A 23,173-nucleotide genomic window follows, 5' to 3' on the forward strand; every position below is an offset into this window, starting at 1 on the left:
TCCCCTAAAGTATGTAAACCGTTTAGTTTTAAATGGTATAGAAATATTTAAATTACATTTAAAAAAAAAATGTTCTGAGTTATGAGTTAAGTACCCCCAATCATTTTCAAAAGTTGGCTCCTATGGTACAAACCAACCTCGCCATTCCAGCTCAGATTTTCAGAGGGAAGCTTTATTTATATGAGACTGTCCGATTCAGAGACACAGAAACAAACAAGTAATCACACTCTCTAGTTCTCTTTTCTAGCCATCCTGTTGCTCATATGTTATCATATGCTAGGGTTATCAGATGTCCAGGAAACTCCGGACATGTCCTCTTTTTAGAAGACATGTCTGGGTGCCCGAACGGACTTTCTGACATTGGCAATTTGGGTTTTGGAAAGCCCCCTCGCATCTGGAGGGCCTTTGAGCATATGTGTATGTCATCACAAGCGTCCAAGTATGCTCGGAGGCCCTCCAGACCATGAGAAAGAAGAGATGATGCTGTGTGGGAGCGAGTTTCAGAAGTGAAATGGAGCAGGGTTTGAGGTAGAATAGTATAGGGTTTGAGACGGAATGGAGCGGGGCCTTGTATCTGGAATTTTATCATTTCAAATATAATATGCTCCTTCAGACAATGCCCCACCAGGTCTGCCCACAATCATGTAAATTCTGTTATTTGCTGCCAGTTCTTTTTCCTCAGCTGACAGCAAACCCTTCACACTTCCCCCATTCTCCACTCCTAATTCTTTTCAATAATCTCCACTAATTCCACAGATTCACTCCAAAGACCTTGTGCAGCGATCTGCTTCCCCTATAGCTCTTGCAGCTTATTCCCTCCTTCCTGTGACTAGAGCAGCCTTCTCATTGGCTGGAGCCTACCACAGCTTCTGCAGTGGAAGGAGGTGGGGAGCAAAGACAGCGGAAGTTGGCTAAACTTAGGGCTATCATATTCTGAGAAGGAAAAACCCAGCCATATGATGGAGAGTGTGCAATAGTGGTTAAAGCTACAGTCTCAGGACCCTGGGGTTGTGGGTTCAAGCCCATGCTGTTCTTTGTGACCCTGGGCAAGTTACTTAATCCCAACTCTATTCTTTTCAAGTTATTGAAACACAATGCAATAATTGTGCACCAGAATAGTTTAAGTGGCAAGGAGAAAAAAAGCCTCAGATCCCCTTCTCCAACTAGATTCGCTAGAACAAATCTTGCTAGGAGACTAGAAATGGTAAGTACCTCACCGGCTTGTAAAAAAAACTCCTTGTTTAAACTCTTAATATATTTTATAATCTTCAGAAAACGTGTTGAGACTCATTTAAACTTGACTTAATGAAAGACTCTGCATATATAGTTCATATCAGACAATTATTGAAGGCTACAGCTACTTATCTTTGATGCTGTAGTCTTTAACTGCAAACTAATGGCTTGTTAGTATGTGCAGAGCTGAGCGTGTTGTAGAAATCTTCCTCCTCCGACGATGGTAACAAGCGTTTCGCTATTCGCTGTGTCAGGGGGGATAGGAAGATACAGCTCAATCGTCTGTAAAAAAAATCAAAAAGATAAATTCAAAAAAAGTCTCAGCTAGCTCCAAATTCAGGTACAACTCAAACTTACTGCGGGTTGGCATGAAACATCAATGCTCAGTATCAGCGGAAAAGATTGGTACCCCATTGTATGTCCTTTAACCATCCTCTTGAGACTCTGAAATGTTTTGTCACTGATCATGTGCTACCGATGATCAGAGGGAGGAATAGGAAATTGGCCCTTCTTAAGAAAGAACAATGGATATACCGTCTGGATACAGAGGAATCCAATGGTTTGAATCTCAAGATTGATTGGCGTCTCTTTTTTAAATTACATCTTGATGCAGATTTCTGTAATTACATTCTGATGCAGATTTTTTTGTAACATAAAGAAGATGTATTGAAAGATATGTGTGACTATCATGCTGGGTAAATTGTGTGAACAGCTGAGCCAGTGATGTCAGCACTTTCCATGTCACTGTAGCTTTTAAAACTGAGGCTGTGCTCTGCCGCCGCGGCCATCTTTGCTGCTGATACTGAGCATTGATGTTTTGTGACGACCCACAGTAAGTTTGAATTGTACCTGAATTTAGAGCTAGCTGAGACTTTTATTGACTTTATCTGAGCACGTGCGGATGACGACACACCCATTTGTGCTTGCTCCAGGCCCTCCAGATGTGGCTGGAGTTTCTGGGGATGGGGCTGGAGGCTGAACTGGGTGTATCGAGCAAGGCCATGTATCGAGCAGGGCCGTGTATCGAGATTTTTGCAGCCTGAAAAGTAACATAGTAACATAGTAGATGACGGCAGATAAAGACCCGAATGGTCCATCCAGTCTGCCCAACCTGATTCAATTTAAATTTTTTAATTTTTTCTTCTTAGCTATTTCTGGGCAAGAATCCAAAGCTTTACCCGGTACTGTGCTTGGGTTCCAACTCCTGAAATCTCCATCAAAACCTACTCCAGCCCATCTACACCCTCCCAGCCATTGAAGCCCTCCCCAGCCCATCCTCCACCAAACGACCATATACAGACACAGACCGTGCAAGTCTGCCCAGTACTGGCCTTAGTTCAATATTTAATATTGTTTTCTGAATCCTCTGTGTTCATCCCACGCTTCTTTGAACTCAGTCACAGTTTTACTCTCCACCACCTCTCTCGGGAGCGCATTCCAGGCATCCACCACCCTCTCCGTAAAGTAGAATTTCCTAACATTGCCCCTGAATCTACCACCCCTCAACCTCAAATTATGTCCCCTGGTTTTACCATTTTCCTTTTTCTAGAAAAGATTTTGTTCTACCCTATCCTGAGAGTACTGCTGAAAATCAGCAGATGCCCTAGTCAATTGCACTGGCTTTGGAAATCAGGCCCAGAGTACACAAATATTAACAGTATAGGAAAATAACCTGATCTGAACTGGAAAAGTGGTTGATTTTCTTATTTGTTTTATATTATGAAACAGATTTCGCTATGAAATCATTGCATTTAAAGTACGGGCTTGCAAATATATATTGAATAGACAAAATGACTGGCTGAGATGGTGTATTTATTTCTAAATTAAGAGAGTGGACTATTTTGGGAGGAGAGTGTGGTGTTATCCTGCGCTCAAATGTCAGCACGGGATTGTTGGCGCACCGTTGTTCTCCGTGCTTTTGATGCTGTACCGGCGTAGAAGTTAGAGCTACAGCCTCACACACTGAGGTTGTGGGTTCACACTTCACGCTGCTCCCTGTGACCCTGGGCAAGTCACTTAAATGCTCCACTGCCCCAGGTACATTAGATAGATTGTGAGCCCACCGGGCCAGATAGGGAAAATGCTTGATTGGGCGACACATTGACGAAATGGGTTGGGAACTGGCTTGGAGGTAGGCTTCAGAGGGTGGTGGTGAACGGCACCCCCTCTGAAATGACGGAGGTAATCAGTGGAGTGCCGCAGGGCTCGGTCCTGGGCCTGATCCTATTCAACATCTCTATAAGAGACTTGGCAGAAGGGCTGTGTGGTAAAATAACATTATTCGCCGATGACGCCAAACTAAGCAATGTAGTAGGCAAAAGCACAACAGACAAATTCAATGTCCGACAACATGATGCACGACCTACTTCTACTGGAGCGCTGGTCTAGGTCCTGGCAACTCAGCTTCAATGCCAAAAAATGCAAAGTCATGCACCTGGACAGCCAAAATCCATGAAAGACTTACACCCTTAATGGCGAGATCCTAACAAGAACTGAAGCAGAACGAGACTTAGGGGTGATCGTTAGTGAGAACATGAAGATTGCCAATCAAGTGGAGCAAGCTTCATCCAAGGCAAGGCAAATCATAGGTTGCATACGCAGGAGTTTCGTCAGCAGTAAGACTGAAGTCATTATGCCATTGTATAGATCCATGGTGAGTCCCCACCTGGAATACTGTGTGCAATTCTGGAGGCTGCATTACCGTAAGGATGTGTGAGACTGGAGTCGGTCCAGAGAATGGCCACCTGGATGGTCTCGGGACTCAAGGATCTCCCTTACGAGGAACGGCTGGATAAGTTGCAGCTGTACTCACTCGAGGAACGCAGAGAGAGGGGTGACATGATCGAGACATTCAAGTATCTCACGGGCCGCATCAAGGTGGAAGAAGATATCTTCTTATTCAAGGGTCCCGTGGCAACAAGGGGGCATCCGTGGAAAATCAGGGGTGGGAAACTGCACGGGGACACCAGGAAATTCTTTTTCACTGAAAGGGTGGTTGATCGCTGGAATAGTCTTCCACTTCAGGTTATTGAGGCCAGCACCGTGCCTGATTTTAAGGCCAAATGGGATAGACACGTGGGATCTATTCACAGAGAAAGGTAGGGGAGGGTCATTGGGGTGGGCAGACTAGATGGGCCGTGGCCCTTATCTGCCGTCTATTTCTATGCTTCTATGTTTACCTGTATGAAAACCACTTTGAGTGTGGTTGTATAACTGCAAAAAGGTGGTATACAAGTTCCAGGTCCCTTTCCCTTTGTTCTTTGCATCTCCTGCTCAGTTAATGCATTGTTATTACCCTATCTGTCCCAATAATTTTCTCTCTGCATTAGACTGACAAGAGGTATGTGCTAAAAATAGCTAGAATGTGAAAATTACAGTTGTCACGCATTCATTAGCATGGGAAATCACACAGTCTCTAGAACCTTTCTAACCAGGTTATTATGTTGTCCTTTAACTAATGCTGTATTGTTTTTTTTCTCATTATTTTTAACATTACATTGTACTTTGGACAGCAAGTCAGCATACTCTCATAGTCCTCGTGGCAGTCCTGGTGGAGGAGCAGTGCTGGCTGGGAAAGGTGTAGGGTTGAGGATTCATTTTGTTACTGTACGAAATTCTAGACAGTTGGTAGCAGCATGTAAGCACACCACTAAGACCACAGAAAAGAACTGTTGGCAAATTCCTGTAACTTCATTTAGACTCCCTAACACAGGGCTCCTTTTACAAAGGTGCGCTAGCGTTTTTAACACACACACTGGGTTAGCGTGCGTTAGCCCAAAATCTACTGCCTGCTCAAAAGGAGGCGGTAGTGGCTAGCGTGCGCGGAAATATAGCACGCGCTGTTCCGCGCGTTAAGGCCCTAGCACGGCTTTATAAAAGGAGCCCACAGTGTATGTTGTTCAGGCCAGTGCTTCTCAATTCACTCCTGAAGGCACACCTAACCATTCACTTTACAGGATTACCACAATGAATATGCATGAGATGAATCTGCATACAATGAGTGTCCAATATATGCAGATTTATCTCGTACATATTTATTGTACCATTCACACACACTAGGAGTACACTGTTTGTATGTGAGAAAAATTTCCACCAAAAAACACAAGTCCACTTTGAACTAAGTCAACTCCTCATTCAAACTAATATTTTAGAAAAATAGGAGTAGAGGTAGGTTATAGAAATAGTCAGGGACCACTGCTCAGGCAATAGGCCTGATGGGCCGCCGCGGGAGCGGACCGCTGGGCGAGATGGACCTCTGGTCTGACTCAGCGGAGGCAACTTCTTATGTTCTTATATGTTTAAGTTTCATGTCTCAAGTTTATTCATAGCTTGATATACGGTATCTAGTCAGTTTACAATAATAGGAATAATAACATAAAAAAGAAAGAAAATATTTAAAATTACTTAAAAAGAATAAAAATGAATATAAGAGTAGGGGGAATGTGGCCAAGACAAGGACGTAATTTGGATGGGTGGGAGAACAAGAGGAGAGAGAGGGAAGGGAGGAATTTAATTACATTGTATAAAATAAAAATAAAAGGAAGGAGAGAGGGAAGGGATAAAACAAGAAGGAAAGGGGGATGTCGCTTCTTAAAAGCGATTCTCCATTTGTTGGGAGGGTTTTTTTTTTCATTTTTCCTTATTTTGAGTTCTCAATTGGAATTTTGATAGGCGTCTTTAAATAAAAGTGTCTTAAGGTGTGTTTTGAACTTGTTTTGGGAATTTTCAGAGCAGAGATGTGATGGCATTGCGTTCCAAAGCGAAGGCGCAACTGCCCATAACCAAAATACCATAGGATAGGCAAGGTTTACCAAGGAATCATTATAGCCACATTGATGTCCCAAATGCCCTTGCCTTGTCACACTTTTGAAATATTTTTATCACCATCTCTTTCAAATACTGTATGTATATATATATATAGTACTGTGGAACCTTGGTTTACGAGCATAATTCATTCCAGAAGCATGCTCGTAAACCAAAATACTCATATATCAAAGCGAGTTTCCCCATAGGAACTAAGGGAAACACGCTTGATACGTTCCCACATATCCCCCCCTCCGAGGCTAGCAGCGCTACTCCCCGCCCCCCCACCCCCCCGATAACCGGCATCACTCCCCCCCCGCTCACAAAGACCCCCCGCGTGAACCGGCACCCCCCCTGCCCAAACAACTTCAAATTTACCCCTCCCCCTCCCCCCGTCTGGCACCGGCATGCAGCCCACAGGACGTGCCGGTGCCGCTTGAAGAAGTTCCTGCCTCTTGCTGGGCCTTGAGCATCTGCGCATGCTCAAGGCCTTCTAGTTCTCCCTCTCGCCCAGCAAGAGGCAGGAACTTCTTCAAGCGGCACCAGCACGTCCTGTGGGCTGTGTGCCGGTGCCAGATGGGGGGTAAGTTTGAAGTTGTTCGGGTGCCAGTTTGCGCAGGGGAGCCTTTGTGAGCGGGGGGAGCGATGCCGGTTATCAGGGGAGGGTGCTCGCAAATTGAGTCAACACTCGGTATGTGAGACAAGATTTGCGAGAATGTTTTGCTCGACTTGCAAAACACTCACAAACCGGGTTACTCGCAAACCGAGCTTTAACTGTATATTTATCTTTATAGTGTGACTGGCAGTTCTTCCATTTCACAGCTTACCTTGCCACCTGAACATTAGCACCCTATTTAACATGCAACACACAAACTCAAGGATCCCCCCCCACCCGATTTGAGTTTTGCTGATTTTGGCCTCTTCAGGAGGAGATGCCTACTAACGTGTTTCCCCAAAAATAAGACTTACCCCGAAAATAAGCCCTAGCATGATTTTGTGGGTAGGTCTTAATATAAGCCCTAGTCCCTGGATTCGTCGGCAGCAGCGCTTCCCCCTGCCTCTGCAGAACCCCCGCTGACCCTCCCATCTTTTCATCTCTCCCTCCCATCCAAACCCCTCTGACCCTCCGAGACCTACAAAGAGCAGTGTCAGCAGCACTCTAAACAGGCTGCTTTGTGGCCTTCTGCCACCAGGGCATTCCCTCTGACGCATCACTGATGATATCATCACCAACACGGCACACAGAAGGCCCCAGCAGGAGAAGGCTGTGAATCAGCCTGTTTAGAGTGCTGCCAACATTGCTCTTTGTAGGGAGGTATGTAGGTCTCGCAGTCTGCGGGGTTCAGATGGGAGGGATAGATGGAAGGATGGGAAGATCAGCGGGGGTTCGGCTGCGCAGCACAGGGGCTGCTCAAGGGTTCTGCTGCACGGAAGGGAGGGATAGAAGCTGGGCAAGGGTTCTGCTGCATGAGGGATAGGAGGGAGGGAGGGATAGAAAGATGCTGTGAACAGTGCAAGGGTTCTGCTGCACAGGGGAATGGGAGGGACAGAGAGATAGAAAGATGCTGCAGAGGGAAGGCACAAGGGGATGGGTGAGAGGCGAGGAAAAATGCTGCAGATGTGGGGGAGAGAAAGGAAAGAGGAAGAATTGGGGTGGAGGAGAGGAAGAGAGAGATGATCATTGTACAAGAAAAAATAAGACCTAGTACATTTTTTTTCTGCCCCAAATTAATATAAGACACCGTCTTATTAGGGGGGAAACACGTTACAATACACAAGCATAACAGTATTAAAATCCCAAATTTTAAATAACCTTATAAAACCCCTATCAAACTCCTTACTACTTAATAATCAATTCTATCTAATACAATTCATTTAAATACTGTTAATCTGACTTTTACCATAGGAGAATAATCCAAACCCACTCTGAAGATATATAGGACACTATTTAACAGCTTTTGGGTGTTTTTTTGAGAGATTGGATTAAAGATGAAACTGAACTAATTAAAAGAGCCTGTAAATTGATCATGTTTTAAGAAGTAATACATTAGAGGTTCCTGAGACAATTAAATAGTTAATCTTGGCCAAATTCTACACAACTGCACAATGCAGAATTCCCTAGGCATACAGAATTATCTGTGATAAGCACAGAATCAGCACACCTTCTGGGCGGCCTGAGGCAGCAGCACTCCCCTCTGGTAGCTTGGGGCATCGCCACCCCCCCCCCCACCCCATACAGCCCGAAGCATCAGCACTTCCCTCTATGTGGCCCAAATTGCTGCTGGCACATCAGGCAGCCTGTATGGGCTCTGCAGGCTTCCCTCTGCATTCCTGCACTCAATGATGTCACGTTCTCTTTCTTCACAGGTTGGACCATGGTAGAGGGAAGCCTGTAGAGCTGACAGTTCAACTTGCCAATAATTGGAATCAGTGACATTGAGGTACAATAGGGAGAGAATGAGAAGTGGTGGCTGAAGAGGATAGGGGAGAGTGAAATGCTCAGAAGGATAGAGTGGAGAAAGGGTAGGAGATGCTGGTTGGGGAGCACAAGGGAGAGAGAGACACCCGATGGAGTTACAGAGAAATACTTTTAAAACCAATAGAAGACAATTTTTTTTTTCATTCAGAGTATGTGATAAAAGCAGTTAACATAACTGGTTTTAAAAAAAGGTTGCCTGAGGTTGTGGTAAATGCAGATAGCATAGCTGGTTTTAAGAAAGGTTTGGACAAATTCCTGGAGGAAAAGTCCATAGTCTGTTATTAAGACATGGGGGAAGCCTCTGCTTGCCCTGGATCAGTAGCATGGAATGTTGCTACTCTTTAGGTTTTGGCCAGGTACTAGTGGCCTGGATTTGCCACCATGAGAAATGGGCTCCTGGGCTTGACGGACCATTGGTCTGACCCAGTAAGGCTATTCTTATGTTCCTATGGCAAGTACTGTACCTGAAGGAAAAGTCCATAGTCTGCTATTGAGACAGACATAGGGAAGCCACTGCTTGCCCTGTGATTGGTAGCATGGAATATTGCTACTATTTGGGGTTTTGCCAAGTTTTTGTAATTTGGATTGGCCACTGTGGAAGCAAGGTCCTGGGCTAGATTGACCATTGGTCTGACCCAGTATGTCTATTCTTAAGACCTCTCAGTTCTTATAAAGTGGCATCTGTTGCATTGTAATTTAATGATGTTGTTAAACTAGCATTACAATGTTATTGATCGCTTTTCCAGTTCAGAGTTCTCGTGGAAAAATCGTAAGAATGTCCAGATGGATTTTATTTCTTTCTTTGGAAGACTTGTAGATTTCCACTCACATTAAAAAAAAAAACACACACCACAGTTGGCATCTGATGCAAACTTAATTGTCACAATTTTAAAAAGACACCGAGCTCAATAAACATGCTAATTGGAAGTAAGCTTATTAATTTAGTTGCATGCAAAAGTGATGTAATTGTCAATCTGACACACACTAAAGAGGTGCATGTTGGCGTCATAGTTGCCAAAGTGATGCATGTTAAAGTGATGAAGTTGCTGATGTGGTGCGTGCTTAACTAATGCGCACTAAAGTGATGTGCTGAAATGACTAACACTTGGCGCAAAATATACCCAAGATCACTGTGGTTGAAAAGAAGCAAGTGTAGATCATAGACAGAAGACAGCCACGTTGAAGGCAAACATTTGGAGCAAATCACAAAACATAAATTCTTGAATCGTGAAGCCGAGTGACTGTCAAAAAACTTGAAGTTGCAGTCCTTGTAGTAAATGATGCCCTTGGAGCAACATCAAAAAAACCTGGAACAACATCTGAACACACAGGTCATTGGCAAAATCACCATTTGTCAACTACAGAAGGATGAACTATTTGGAACTGGCAACATCCTGTGCTGATGCCTCTGAATATCCTAGGTTCTTGGGAAGGGCGCAATATTTAGAGTGACAAACCCAGCCAAGAGCATCTGGAAGGCTTTGTGAAACCAAGATAATAATAATGATACTTGCTACACTTGAGAGTTTCTCTACAACTGTTTGCTAATATACCCCAAGAGTACTATAAATATATGTAAATAAAATTCCTGACAGTAAATTATCTTTACAATATACTTAACTGTAGATTACAAAAAGCAATCCAAGAATAAAATTAATCAGAATCACAGTGAAATAAAAAATTTAATTCTTTTACGAAGCAAAGGGGTCTTTTACTAAGGCGCGCTAGCAAATTTAGCGCACGCTAAATGCTAACGCGACCATTATATTCTATGGATGCATTAGCATTTAGCGTGCGCTAAATCGGCTAGCGCACCTAAACTAAAGTAAAACTAGAACTCTGAGAAGAGTGAGAGCACTTCCCTGCATTGGTTCAATCAATCATTTTGTCAAGATTGGATTACTGCAATTCAGTGTATTTGGGTCTTTCAAAGGTCAATCTGCAGAGACTTCAATTAATGCAGAACGCTACAGCTAAACTTATTTCAGTAAGAGTAAATTTGATCCCGTAACCCCTCTGCTCAAGGAATTACATTGGCTTCCAGTGTAGCTCAGTATTCAATTTAAGTGCATTTGTATTGCATTTAAGATCCTATTTGGCATTTCTGCTACTTTGATTCCTTTAGACTGGAATGTTCATAGATCTCATCTTGCCAGAAGTTCTCAAAAATTTAAACTTACATTTCCCTCTCTCAGTGGTAAAAACAGAACATTTAAGAGATTTAGTCATTCTTATACTGTTAAATTAACCAAATTCTGGAATGCTTTACCGCTTACATTAAAAAGTTTAGGTTATTTTGCTTTATTCTGGAAAGTTCTGAAAACTTTTTTGCTTGCTAAACATTAAGGAAATTAACTATTTCAGTCTACTTTTCCTTGTCAAGTTTATGTATTATGTATTACATTATTGTTAACCGAGTCGAGCTCCTCTTGGTTGATGACGGTCTATAAAACTAAGTTTTAGTTTAGTTTAAAAACCTCTACCATAGCTTAGTAAAAGGTGTGTGGGGGGGAGGGGGGTCACATAATAATCAAATTTACCAACTAACTAAACAAAGATATCCTAACTTACTGTATAACATTAAAATTATCCATCAGTCGAAATAATTTTGGAAAAACCATGTTTTTAGAATTCACCAGCATCTCAGATAATCCTGTTCTAATCTAATAGCAGTAGGCAATGCATTCCAAGACAGGACAGCAGAAAATAGGAAATGACATGACAGTTGATTTCTTTCCAAAATGATTACAGAACTAAAATATCCAGGACAATTATCATATATGATTTTATGAACCAAACATAATACTGTATTCTCTCTAATAATCTCCACCCTCCTTCCCAGAAAACCCCTAAATCTGAGTCTAACATCCAAATTTGAATTCTTCCATCTCCCAAAATCTGTGGTGATCCAGTATTGCTGTCTTTTACTCTCCACCCCTCCCACATGATGAACATATTTCTCCTTACCTCTTCTCAGGATCATGGTGCTTGACCAGTGCAGGGCCTTAAACATGTGTAGGTTCAGCATATCAGGTTTGGTTTTTTTCCCTCTGCTGACTGCTTCCTCTTCAGTTCCTTACGCCTACCCTCAGCCTTAAGCACAGGAGACTGCAGGAAAGTTACAACAAATACTGCTGCTTAGGAGGCCACAATCTTTCCTTTGTGTCAGGGGAGCTCTGGAATACAAGGCCTACAGAATTGAGGCCATTGCTTTCTCCCTCCCCTCCCTGTGTAGAAGTCGACATTAGTGCCTTTTATTCCGCCAATACCTTGCGGTTCTACGCGGATTACAAAAAAGGTGTTTTGAACATTTCCAGTATAATTACAAGATAGTTATTTAGTTGGAACGTTAGGATCCGGGGATAGAGTGAGGTGATCGGTTATATCATTGGCTTGTCTTGATAGATTTTCTGAATAGCATGGTTTTTATTTCTCTCCTGACGGTTTTGTAGTCTGGTGTTGTGATCAGTAGGTTGGAGAGGTGGTGGTCTAGTTTCGCTGCTTGAATGGCCAGTAGACCATCGTATGTTTTCTTGTGTTTTTTGCCTTTGTTTGGGAGATGATTAAAGGGTGCCTGTATTCTCCTTGGTCTGGATGTGTTGTTCCGGATTAGGTGATTAGTCAAGATCTAAACTCCCTTGCAAATATGTACTATGGAAGTTAATAGGGTATTTGCAAAACAGCATTTACCCCTAATGCTATAAAAAGTTCTGAAATTTGTGCACACAAATTTGGGGTGCAATTTAATTGAATATCAAACTAATTAAAACCAATAATTGGCATATTAACAAGCAATTATTGATGCTGATTAGAATCAATTAGAAATTATGCATGTACATTTAGGCATAGGATCCAAATTTCATGCTTCAGTTTAAAAAGGGGGCTCATAGACCAATGTCCCACAAACTTTCTCGAGCCATAGCACACTAAATGTAGTGATCATGGCTCAAGACATCTGGAAGTGCATGGGTGTCGCCATGATGATGTCACGCGCAAGCATGACATCATCACATCACTTCACATCAACATCCGCGCATGTGCAAAGGCCCTCCAGACGGGCCCTGAGATGCCAGTGGGGGGTGCCAGCAGGGAAGAGGGCCGGAGAGAAGGAGAGGCGCTGGCGCCAGCTGATTGCCTACAAAACATGCCTTTTGTCGCGAGAGGCACGTGTTCTAGGCAGTCAGCCAGCTCCTCTCCTCCTCTCCAATGTGCCACGGCACACAGTTTGTGATACACTGTCAAAGACAGACTGGGGATGTTCCTTTCAGTTATGTGTGTGATTACGGAATATAGGCCTTCATGTCTAATGTAGGTACAAGCATTTGTGCCACATTTTTGTTGGTACAAATGGCCATGCCTATAGTTAGGGGCAGCTCCCAGGTGTAAGTGCTATTCTGTAAACCATGCCTAACTTTAGGTGTGGCTTATAAAATAGTGCTATTTTGAGGGCTGATTTTTTAGGTTCATTATATCTAATTCAGTCCTTAGGGACCATGCTAGAATTCAGTCTTTAGGGACCATACAGTATACTCATAAATGTGCACACATACACACACACATTTCTAGTATTCTTAATATTTACACTTATAACACAAATGTAAATGTGAGAGTCTAGATTATCAACACAGCAACCAAAACACTCCACTTTTTTAGCTAAAGGCAATGCCTTGAACGGAAGAAAAAGCCTCAGGTCTATTTTAGGTCAAGCAAATGTGCTTGACGCTGAAGAAATTTGCACAAGTAAAAGGCACAATAGTGTGAAGAAGAGGGGTGTCAGGAAGCCCTGCAGAAGCGGTAGTTATCTGTGAAACGTTGGCTTTAAAGTGACGCCACGTTTAGACTTCAACATGTATAAAAGTTTTGCTAAGGTAGCGATTGAAGCCCCACGTTGGAATTTATCAGCCTAGCGGCAAGGCAAAGTCTGTACGGAAGTTTTTTGGAGCCAATGATGTGGGTGGAGGAGGTTTAAGCACGTTTGCTTGACCTAAAATAGACCTGAGGCTTTTTCTTCTGTTCAAGGCATTGCCCTTAGCTAAAAGAGTGGAGCATTTGGTTGCTGTGTTGATATACAATTCTCCACTACACTACAGTAGATTAAGAGTCTAGATTATAGAATTGCTTTTCAAGGAACATGGCAATCTGAAACAGCACTTGAAGGACCACTGATTTAGATGGTAATAATTATCACATTGCAAAAAGTGTTCAATTGTAAAATTTGTAAAAACCTGCTTCTTTGGATGCCTTGGATACACTTGCCACTTTGAACTGACTTCGTTAATCTATATCATGACCTGTTCCACAACTTGTAATCATTTTTCTCTCTTGTTGTTTTAGGTGTTGTTTTCCCATACTTTCCACGTTTGGGTCGCTACCACCTGAACTTTCATGAAGCCCAGCAAGCCTGTCAGGATCAGGATTCAATCATTGCCTCGTTTGATCAATTGTATGATGCATGGAGGTCTGGGCTGGACTGGTGTAATGCAGGTTGGCTCAACGATGGATCTGTGCAATATCCCATCACCAATCCCAGGGAACCCTGTGGTGGCAGGAACACTGTCCCTGGGGTCAGGAATTATGGTTACAGGGACAAAGACAGAAACAGATATGATGTTTTCTGTTTCACATCAAACTTCAAAGGTAAGAATTTGGAATTGATTCTAACTCAACCACCATAAACATTAACCCATATGAGCGCAGCCAAAAATATTAATAATTATTATCTATCTCATCAAAAAGCCAATTTGTTGAAATATGTGTCAGTTCTAAATTGCATGTCCATTTATAGTATAGGTTCAGGTGTGGGTGTAAGGCACCAAATTGCCATTTAATTGGTGTAAAGTACCAAAATTTGGCATTAACAAACACGAATTGGCACTAACTTACACCCACCCCCACCCCCAATTTACAAAACTGCGCAAGAGGTTTATAGCGACAGCCAGTGCTCTGAATGCTCTGCGCTGCTCCGATGGTCATAGAGTTCCTATGAGTGTCAGAGCAGTGCAAAGCATTCTGCCTACGCTAAAAACATTATGTGTGGTTTTGTAAAGGGAGTAGGGGTTAGAGTCAACTATTTTATACATTTACCCCCAGAATCTGTACACTGCGACCAAAGTTGCACGCACAAATCTGTGCATACTGCAGATCTGCATATGCGACTTAATTGTTTAACAAACCAATCAGCGCTGATAATTGCCAAATACCAAGCAATCGTTGGCACAAATTATAATTTATGTGCACAGCATACTCTATAAAGTGATTTGCATAAATTCTAGTGTGCAGATATCAAAAGGGGGTGTGGCCAGGAGAGGAGCATGGGCGGATCAAGGGCATTGAGAAAAGTTAGGCGCACTGTTCTAGAATATGCCCAATCTGCACACAACGTAGGCGCAGGCTTAGGCTTGCGCCTAAATATTAGTCATCTTACTCCAGAGGCAGTTTTTGGAACAGCGCTAAGCACCAATATTTTGGCACTGGTTTTTTAGGTGAAATATATAAAATTTATTTATTTTTTAAAATTATATACTATCTATATCTAGACGGTTTCCATATAGAGCATATGGTAACCCTACTCCAAATACAACTTCTAAAGCAAAAATGGGTCTTTTGCTAGAGATTAGCTCATGTTATCTGCAGTAAGGCCCATAGAATAAAATGAGTCATGCAGCAGATGAGTTGATCTTTAGGCCTCCTCAATTCCAGAACCCCCTCCCCCCTTACATATACCAGGACTCAACAGCAATCATAAAAAGAGTAGTATTCCTTCACTGATGGTAGAAACTTGTTTGGAAATGGGCGTTTTAGTTTGGTTGAAGAGACACTCAACGTAAGCAGACTATGGTGTTTGTCCATGTAAAAAAAAAAACACACACACTATTTTCCTTGTATATATGTATAAATATTTACAAATGGAAGATATTTCTCATGAGGGGAAAACATTCTTTATCCAAGTGAGGAATGAATGGATTTGTTTCTCTGTTTTAAAGTTTCAAATGGAGGGAACCCAAAGAACACACATATATTTTCCCTCCCACCTTTCCTGTATCTGGAGTTTCTGTTTAAAATGATTCTTTAGAAATGTACTTATTTCACATGACTCACAGATGAAAGGACTTCCCAGTTTACTGCATTCAACCCACATCCAGAAAAATCTTGCTCAGATACATTTCCATCTTCATTAAATGCCGCATAAATACATAAAAAAGAAGTGGAAAAACATGGACACCTACTTGGAAAAAGAATGGTGGCAATTTTATAAAAGTTTTGTGATGTGTAAAAGACATGCGGAAAAGGTCTTTTATATAATCACCTCATGGTGTATTTATACAATAAGATGGTGCATTTTTATATGCGTGCTGAATAAGGGTATCCCCAAAAATGTAGTTTGAGGGAGCAAGGGTCAAGTTGCAATGTACTCACACATTACATAAAATACACAACCATAGGGCTCATTTTCAAAAAAGATAGACATCCAAAAGATAGCATAAACTGGCACTTGGATACTTTACTACTCAATACATCCAAGTGGGTATGTTCAAAACTGACTTTTTAGACATCTTTCTGGTCGTTTTGTCTCCAGTGCATCTAAACCTTAAGGGGGCATGTTAGAGACTTGTTTTTGGGCAGGATTAGGCTGGGATTAGCATTTGAACATGTTATAGCAATTTATGAAACATTTTACAAAATGCCCAGGGCACAATTTAGATGTTTTGGGCTAGACCTATTTTTAAAACAAATTAGGGACAAAAGAGTATCCAAAATGACCAGATGACAACTGGAGGGTTGAAAATATGGCCCCCACATTCTCCCCCAGTGATCACGCCCCCCCCCCTCCCATCCCCAGATATCTGTATGAAACAGTACATATCTGGTCAATCCTAGTAGAGCTGCAAGCAGGTCTCTAGATTAGCCTGGTGAGCAGGCCCATATGCAAGAGGATTACCCTACGTCCGGGAAATCCCAGACATGTTCTCTTTTTAAAGGACTGTCCAGGCGCCCAAAAGGATTTCCAAAACCCTGCAGTTTGTCCGGGTTTTGGAAATCCTGAGCTCGGAGGTCGCGTCTGGAAGCCTTTGGCATGTGCGGCCATCACCATGATGACATCATACGCACGCACACATGCATATGACATCATTGTGTCGATGTTTGCACATGCATGAAGGCTTTCAAATGTGGCCTTCGAGCTCAGGGAGGTTCATGTGGGGGCGGGGCGTAGGGAGAAAGGGGGCAGAGCCGGAGGCAGAACGGAGTGGGGCCAGGCTTCCTCTTTTTTTGAAGAAGAAATCTGGCAACCCTACATATACCAACCACCCTAACTAGTACACTTGTGGTGGAAAGTGTTAGCCTTTTTTTTAGACATTTTTGGAAAGTGTGAGCCTACCAACAGCCCAATGTACTGACAAATAGGTGAAATTCAGAGCAGTGCCCCATTTGGAACTTTAAAACTGAGAAGCAAATCCTTTCATTCATTACTTGGATAAAGAATGTTTTCTCCTCATGAGAAACATCTTCCATTTGTAAATATTTATACATATATACAAAGAAAATAGTGCTTTTTTTTTTTTTACACAAACACCATAGCCTGCTTAAGTAATAATATCCCATTTCACCTTTCATTTGGCAATGTATTTGATGTTTTTCTTTTTTTGCTGGAGGCACAGCTCACGACTTTCAGGAGCCAAAAAGGTGATATAACATCTTTCCACAAATAAGAAGTGATAGCACAACTTACAAGTTAGGGTGGGGTATTTTCAAGTAGGGATGAGTGCTGTGTGGCCAGTCCATTAAAAACGCTGGCTCTTGTACATGCAAATGGATTATTTTGAAAGTTTTTAATTTGGATTTATTTTTTTTTTTTTTTCGATAATGGCAAAAAAAATATATACAGTCAAACCTCAGTTTGTGAGTAACGTGGTTTGCGAGTGTTTTGCAAGACGAGCAAAACACTCGAACAAACTATAACTCGCAAACCGAGCGTTGACTCGATTTGCGAGTCCCCTTCCCGGGAACTGGCTTTGCTTCTCCCCTGAGGCCACCGGCAGTGCTCCCTCCCTTTGTGACAGAGATCGCCTCCTCCCCCCACTGACTGGCCCTGTTCTTACCCGTGCGCCGGTGCTGAAAGTGCCTGCCGCCAGTACTCTGCTGGGCTGCTGCGGGGTCTTGAGCATCTGCGCATTCTCAAGGCCTTCTGGCTCTCACCCTCTCGGAGATTCTCATGCATAGAGGAGGTGTATAAATGTATATACACACATTTGCACCTACTTCCAAGAATTTATGCACTGTTGGTTTTGGTTCAGGGTGCCTATTTTATACAGATACATAGGGGTGGATTCAGTAAATGGTGCTTAGAATTCAGTGATGAAAAAATTAGCACTAAGTGTAATTTAAAAAGGTCACACGCCTTTACAGAATCACACTTAGCACCAATTCCCAAGCCTAAATTTAGGTGCCAGACTTACACCCATTGCCCTATGCAGCAAGTCCATTACTATGCTGACCCCACCCATGTCCAAATGGTCAAGATTAGGACTTTTCAACTTGGAGGATTTTCTGGTCAAAAATGGAGTATAAAGTTAGACGTTCTAGTGGTCTAGACATCCCAGTGGCCAAGACGTCTAAATAGATGATTTTCCAACAAAATTATATTTGAATGTCCAGCAGTTTGCCATTCGAAAATTTGCATTTTTGTACCTCTAACTTTGGATGTTCTGCTGGAAACGTCCAAGTTGGACTTAGACTTTTTTTTTTTTTTTTTTCAAAATTGCCCCTCCACGTATGTATTCTGTAAACCACTTTGGTTTAAGCGGGTTATAAATTTTTTAATAAATAAAATTAATTAATAATTGGTTGCTAGCACCCAATTATTGATGTCAATTGGCTCGCTACTCAATTAATTTGCATATGCATCATGGGTATATGCATGTGTATATGAGTGTGCAGTTCTGGGCATCATATATAGAATCTTGGGGATAGACCTATGTTCTATAAAATGCACCAAAGGTTAGGTACTAATTCAGCACTAATTGGAAGTTCAGCATCAAAATGAGGGTACACTGCAGTTATGTCTGAACTGTATTAGGTGCTGTTCTATAAATGGCACCGAGCAACACCTACAGTACTTTGCAAGTGCTATTTGGAGCAGTTGTCAATCCAACACATGGTGCCATTTACAGAAACACACCTAGTGATGCCTAAACAGACTTGGGCATTGCTAGGTGTCCTAGACATAGGCGCTACTCCATTAGGCCAGCTTTTCACTTGCCTAATTTGGTGGCACCTATGTTAGATGCCTGTCAACCACGACTATTCTATGCGCATAACCATGTCTACTTTTTAACATAGGTGTCATTAGGCGTCCCTAGGTATTGGATGGCACCTCCACTTAGGCATTGCTAGGAGTCATAAGAGTTCAGCGACAAAACTCTTAAATTGCTTCATTGTAATTTATTTTTGATTGGCTGAAAACCTGTGCGGTCAATTACCATGCCAATTAAGCCAATTAAAAGAATTAAGTTTGGCACAGATCCCAAACGTAGGTGTCACTAGGTGGCCTTGATTAGGGCGCCATTTGTAGAATATGACCATAAGTGCTTTATCAGGGTAAGTGCAAAGCAGTGTGTGCATGGACAGAGCATGGGCAGGTTCAACACATAGGCACAACGCTTATAGAATACTGTGAGTTGTGCATATAAGTTCCAACATTTATGCACTTACACCTGCTTTTTACACAGCGTAAATGTTAGCACCTAAATGTTGGTAAACAAATGCCAACCTATGTTCTATTCTAATACAGAACAGTATCTTAGGTCCTGATTATATAAACAGTGCATAAAAGATAGGCGCCAAAGAATGAAATGCATAATACTTGTCAATCTTCAGTTAGGTGCAGTGTATAGAATTGCACCTAGTAGTGACTACATTGGAATTAGATGCCGCAAGGCATCAAAACTTTAAGTGCCTCTTAATTATGACATGGCTTTTTTGGCCTAAATACTGGAGGAAAAACACATCCAAGATCCGCCAACGATCCAACCCTAACCATGTCCACTTTCTGGTAGACACCTTGGGATAGGGCCCGGATTCTGTAACCGGAGCTGTCGTCATTGGCCACCTTAAAAGCGGCAACCGATTATGTGTCAATCATGCGAAGGCACTGGGTATAGAATTGTGCCTACGGCAAAGGTAGGCACCAGAAATGTAGGCCAGGATTTTCCTGGCCTACATTTCTAGCACCTACCTATGACGTGAATCGCACCTCCGTAAGCGCTTCAGGCCATCTAATACTACTTCCAGCATTAGCTGTGCCCACAGTGGCGTTGGGAGGCCTAAAGATGCAATTTTGGCACCAATTTTTGAGGCGCTGGTAGGCACCTTGAAACAGTTTAAAACATTGTTTCAACAGTATTTTTTTTTTTTTTACTGAGTTTGGGCGCCTAACGGCGCCTCAAAAATTGGTGCTGGTTAGAGAATTCAAGCCTTGGTGCCTACCCAAAAGTGGTAGGCATCTACCATCCAATTAATTTTAATTTTTGCCACTTATAAGCTCATTATTTCTCATTAAAGGTGCTGATATAACCCCCCTTTTATTAAACCGCAGCGTGGTTTTTAGCATCTGCCATGGCGGTAGCAGCTCGGATACCCGTAGGAATTCTATGAGCATTGGAGCTGTTACACCGTGACCGGCGCTAAAAAAACACGCCATGGTTTTGTAAAAGGAGGGAGGTAAGTTAGTTAAAAAATTAAATTAGGTGCCTAGATTGGCTAGGTGCACCGATTGAGGCGACTAACTCCAGGTTCTATGTATAGAAATTAGGCCTTGAATATGTCTCTTGAACGTTTTAATGTACAGCACTATGTACTTCTAGCAGCACTATAGAAATAATAAGTATTAGTATTAGTAATAGTAGAACTCAGATTTGTTCACCTAACATTAGCACTCATAGAATTGTCCCCATAGACATTAAATAGGTCTAACATAGGGTCCCTTATTGGGCATTTCACTTAGACATCTTGCTATAAAATCTGGCCTATACTATAGATAAATTTTAAAATTTCGGTCTTGTCCATTCATGTCAATTTAAATGGAAATATCAGTAGAAACCAGTAGAATTTAGTACAATGGATAATGCTATTTTCTTTTATGTTTCTGCTAGGGCGTTTTTACTACCTGATACATCCAACGAAGCTGACCTATGAAGAAGCAGTCCAAGCCTGCCTCAATGATGGATCTCAGATTGCTAAAGTGGGACAGATGTTTGCAGCTTGGAAGCTCCTTGGCTATGACCGTTGTGATAGTGGCTGGCTAGCTGATGGCAGCGTGCGCTATCCCATTTCCAGGCCTCGAAAGCGCTGCAGCCCCGAAGAGGCGGCAGTGCGTTTTGTAGGCTTTCCAGACAAAAAGCACAAGTTATATGGTGTTTACTGTTTTCGAGCACAGAACTGAAAAATACCTAGAGCACCTCAGTATTAAAAATCCATTCAAAACATGTGAAAGATTTGTTTTCAAAATGAACTCATAGAAATTTACCAAAACTGTGATCTTTTCTACTTACTGTAAAGTTCATTTTCATAAATCCAAATCATTCATTTGTTTTACTGTTTAGACTTTTCTTGTAAAATGATTATGGCTATGATAAATTAATATAATTTTGACAGAAGTTCTATGTAAAGAAGCTGCAGAACTAGAATAATTAAGCTACAGTTCATCCCAAGAAAATACTGGATTTATGAATAGCTTAGCCAGCACGAGCCTCCTTTTACTAAGACATGGTAGAGGTTTCTACTGCGTCCCAGAATGCTAAATGCTCCAATTCTACTCCGACGCTCATAGAATTGCTATGAGTATCAGAGCATTTAGCACCCCATGCCACGGTAGAAACCTCTACAGCAGCTTAGTAAAAGAAGGCCTTAATGATTGCTATGTTTAAAATGAAGAATGCAAGGCTAGTCAAGGCAAGCTTTCATAGGCATATTTTTCCCCCCCAAATGTATTGGGGGGTCACCATATTTTCCATGTCATCAACAACAAGCAGAGTTAGTTCTGTGTTTTTAGGTCTAATTTCCTGTTGATTCCTGTAAATAAAATCAAAAGTGTAAGTCCCAGCATGCAATGGAACAAAACCAGAACTGGCTTGGACTGTTCCTGATGACCTGGAGCCATCTAGTAATTTCATATGTATACCATTGTGAGACATACTGCAGGAAGGAAATTAGAATGGAAGTTTTGAAATACGAGCGATCTTACCTTCACTCAATCTTACCTTACTCAATTAATTTGCATATGCATCTTGGGTATATGCTTGTGTATATGAGTGTGCAGTTCTGGGCATCATATATATAGAATCTTGGGGATAGATTGTCAATTTTTAAACTTTTTTTCTATACTTTTTTATGTTTTGAGCTTTTATATTTTAATTTTTTGCAAATGTCACATAGAAACAGGGTAAAGTTTAGCAAACAGGATTTGCAATTTACTTTCCAAAATATTTGCGTTGGTTTTCCTTCACTTGATAGGGTAAAAGGAAACACAGAAAAACTCTCAAGGAGCCCAGACAAACAGAATAAACACAGTGGAAACTGTTAATATTTAAATGTTTTTTTATTATTATTATGCATGAATATTGATGAACATGTGAATAATTAACCAAGACTAAACCCTTCTTTTTGTTTACTTCAAATGACAGATGCCTAGTAAGTGTTATATTTCTTTTCTATAGCTTTTAATTTTATTTTTTAATTTCCAATCCAATTGCATAGTGGCACTTATCTACTCAGGGCAGTTACATAGTAGAACTGCTGGACAGGAAAACAGTACAGTTTAGTAGCTTCATTTCACATTAGTCTTTGAATCCTTTATGTCTGTTGTCTCTGTTAATGAACCTTATGACTATTTGATATTGCCTTCTCATTTACGCTTCACAAAATATGTAATTTAGAAAACCTTATGAAAGCAAATAAACTCTTGTATAAATGTTATGGTAAAGACAATGTTTTAAGAACTGTTCCCAACTAGCCAAAAAAAAGCAAAAACTGACAACTATGTTTCCTACCTCTGTGAATAAAGACTGATTTGTGGCTATCTGATAATCATAGATTAAAAACTAAACAAATAAAAAATGAAAAAAAAAATTGAAATATACCAAGTACTGTATATCACCTTCTTGCTTGGTCCTTAATAAGATCAGAGGAAGAGATTTACCAGCACTAGCTATATGCACTCCCTTTGAAAAGAATTCTCCATATGGTTTCTTCCCATTTTTGCCCATAATGACAGAAAAAAAAATCTGATTTCCCATATCATAAATAGTGTACACGCTATTCATGATAAGTATACAGTCTTGTTGAAGAGTGTGTGTGCACACTATCAGGAAAAAGTGCAAGTGTGTGCTTCCAATAATGCTGACACTTTGAGAAGAATGTGTGCTCTTTCCTAAAGACTGTGCAGTGCTACTGTTTCTACTAATTATTACAGTATTTCTATAGCACTTCTAGACATGTACAACACTGTTCACAAACTTGTGAGATACAGTCCCTGCTTGAAAGAGCTTACAATGTATTCAAGACTGACAAACAGGGCAAATAAGAGATTAAGGAGTTCTCTCAGGGTTTCCACAGATGGCATTGTGCTTGTTTCAGGTTTCCAGGTCTCGCTGCATCTTTGTC

At 41.5% G+C, this 23,173-nt stretch overlaps 1 protein-coding gene across 2 annotated transcripts in view; it reads left to right on the forward strand.

Annotated features, from left to right (window-relative positions):
- HAPLN1 (hyaluronan and proteoglycan link protein 1) overlaps positions 1–22,486 on the forward strand; it is a 121,745-nt gene extending 99,259 nt beyond the window's left edge. For both annotated transcript variants that reach the window (XM_033923099.1, XM_033923183.1), the window contains exons 4-5: positions 13,850–14,152; positions 20,665–22,486. In XM_033923099.1, coding sequence (XP_033778990.1) covers positions 13,850–14,152; positions 20,665–20,954 — 593 coding nt within the window. In that variant the 3' untranslated portion in view covers positions 20,955–22,486. The remainder of the gene's footprint in view (positions 1–13,849; positions 14,153–20,664) is intronic.
- The last annotated feature ends 687 nt before the right edge of the window (positions 22,487–23,173 follow it).

The sequence above is a fragment of the Geotrypetes seraphini genome, chromosome 1, assembly GCF_902459505.1.
Source record: "Geotrypetes seraphini chromosome 1, aGeoSer1.1, whole genome shotgun sequence".
NCBI lineage: Eukaryota > Metazoa > Chordata > Amphibia > Gymnophiona > Dermophiidae > Geotrypetes > Geotrypetes seraphini.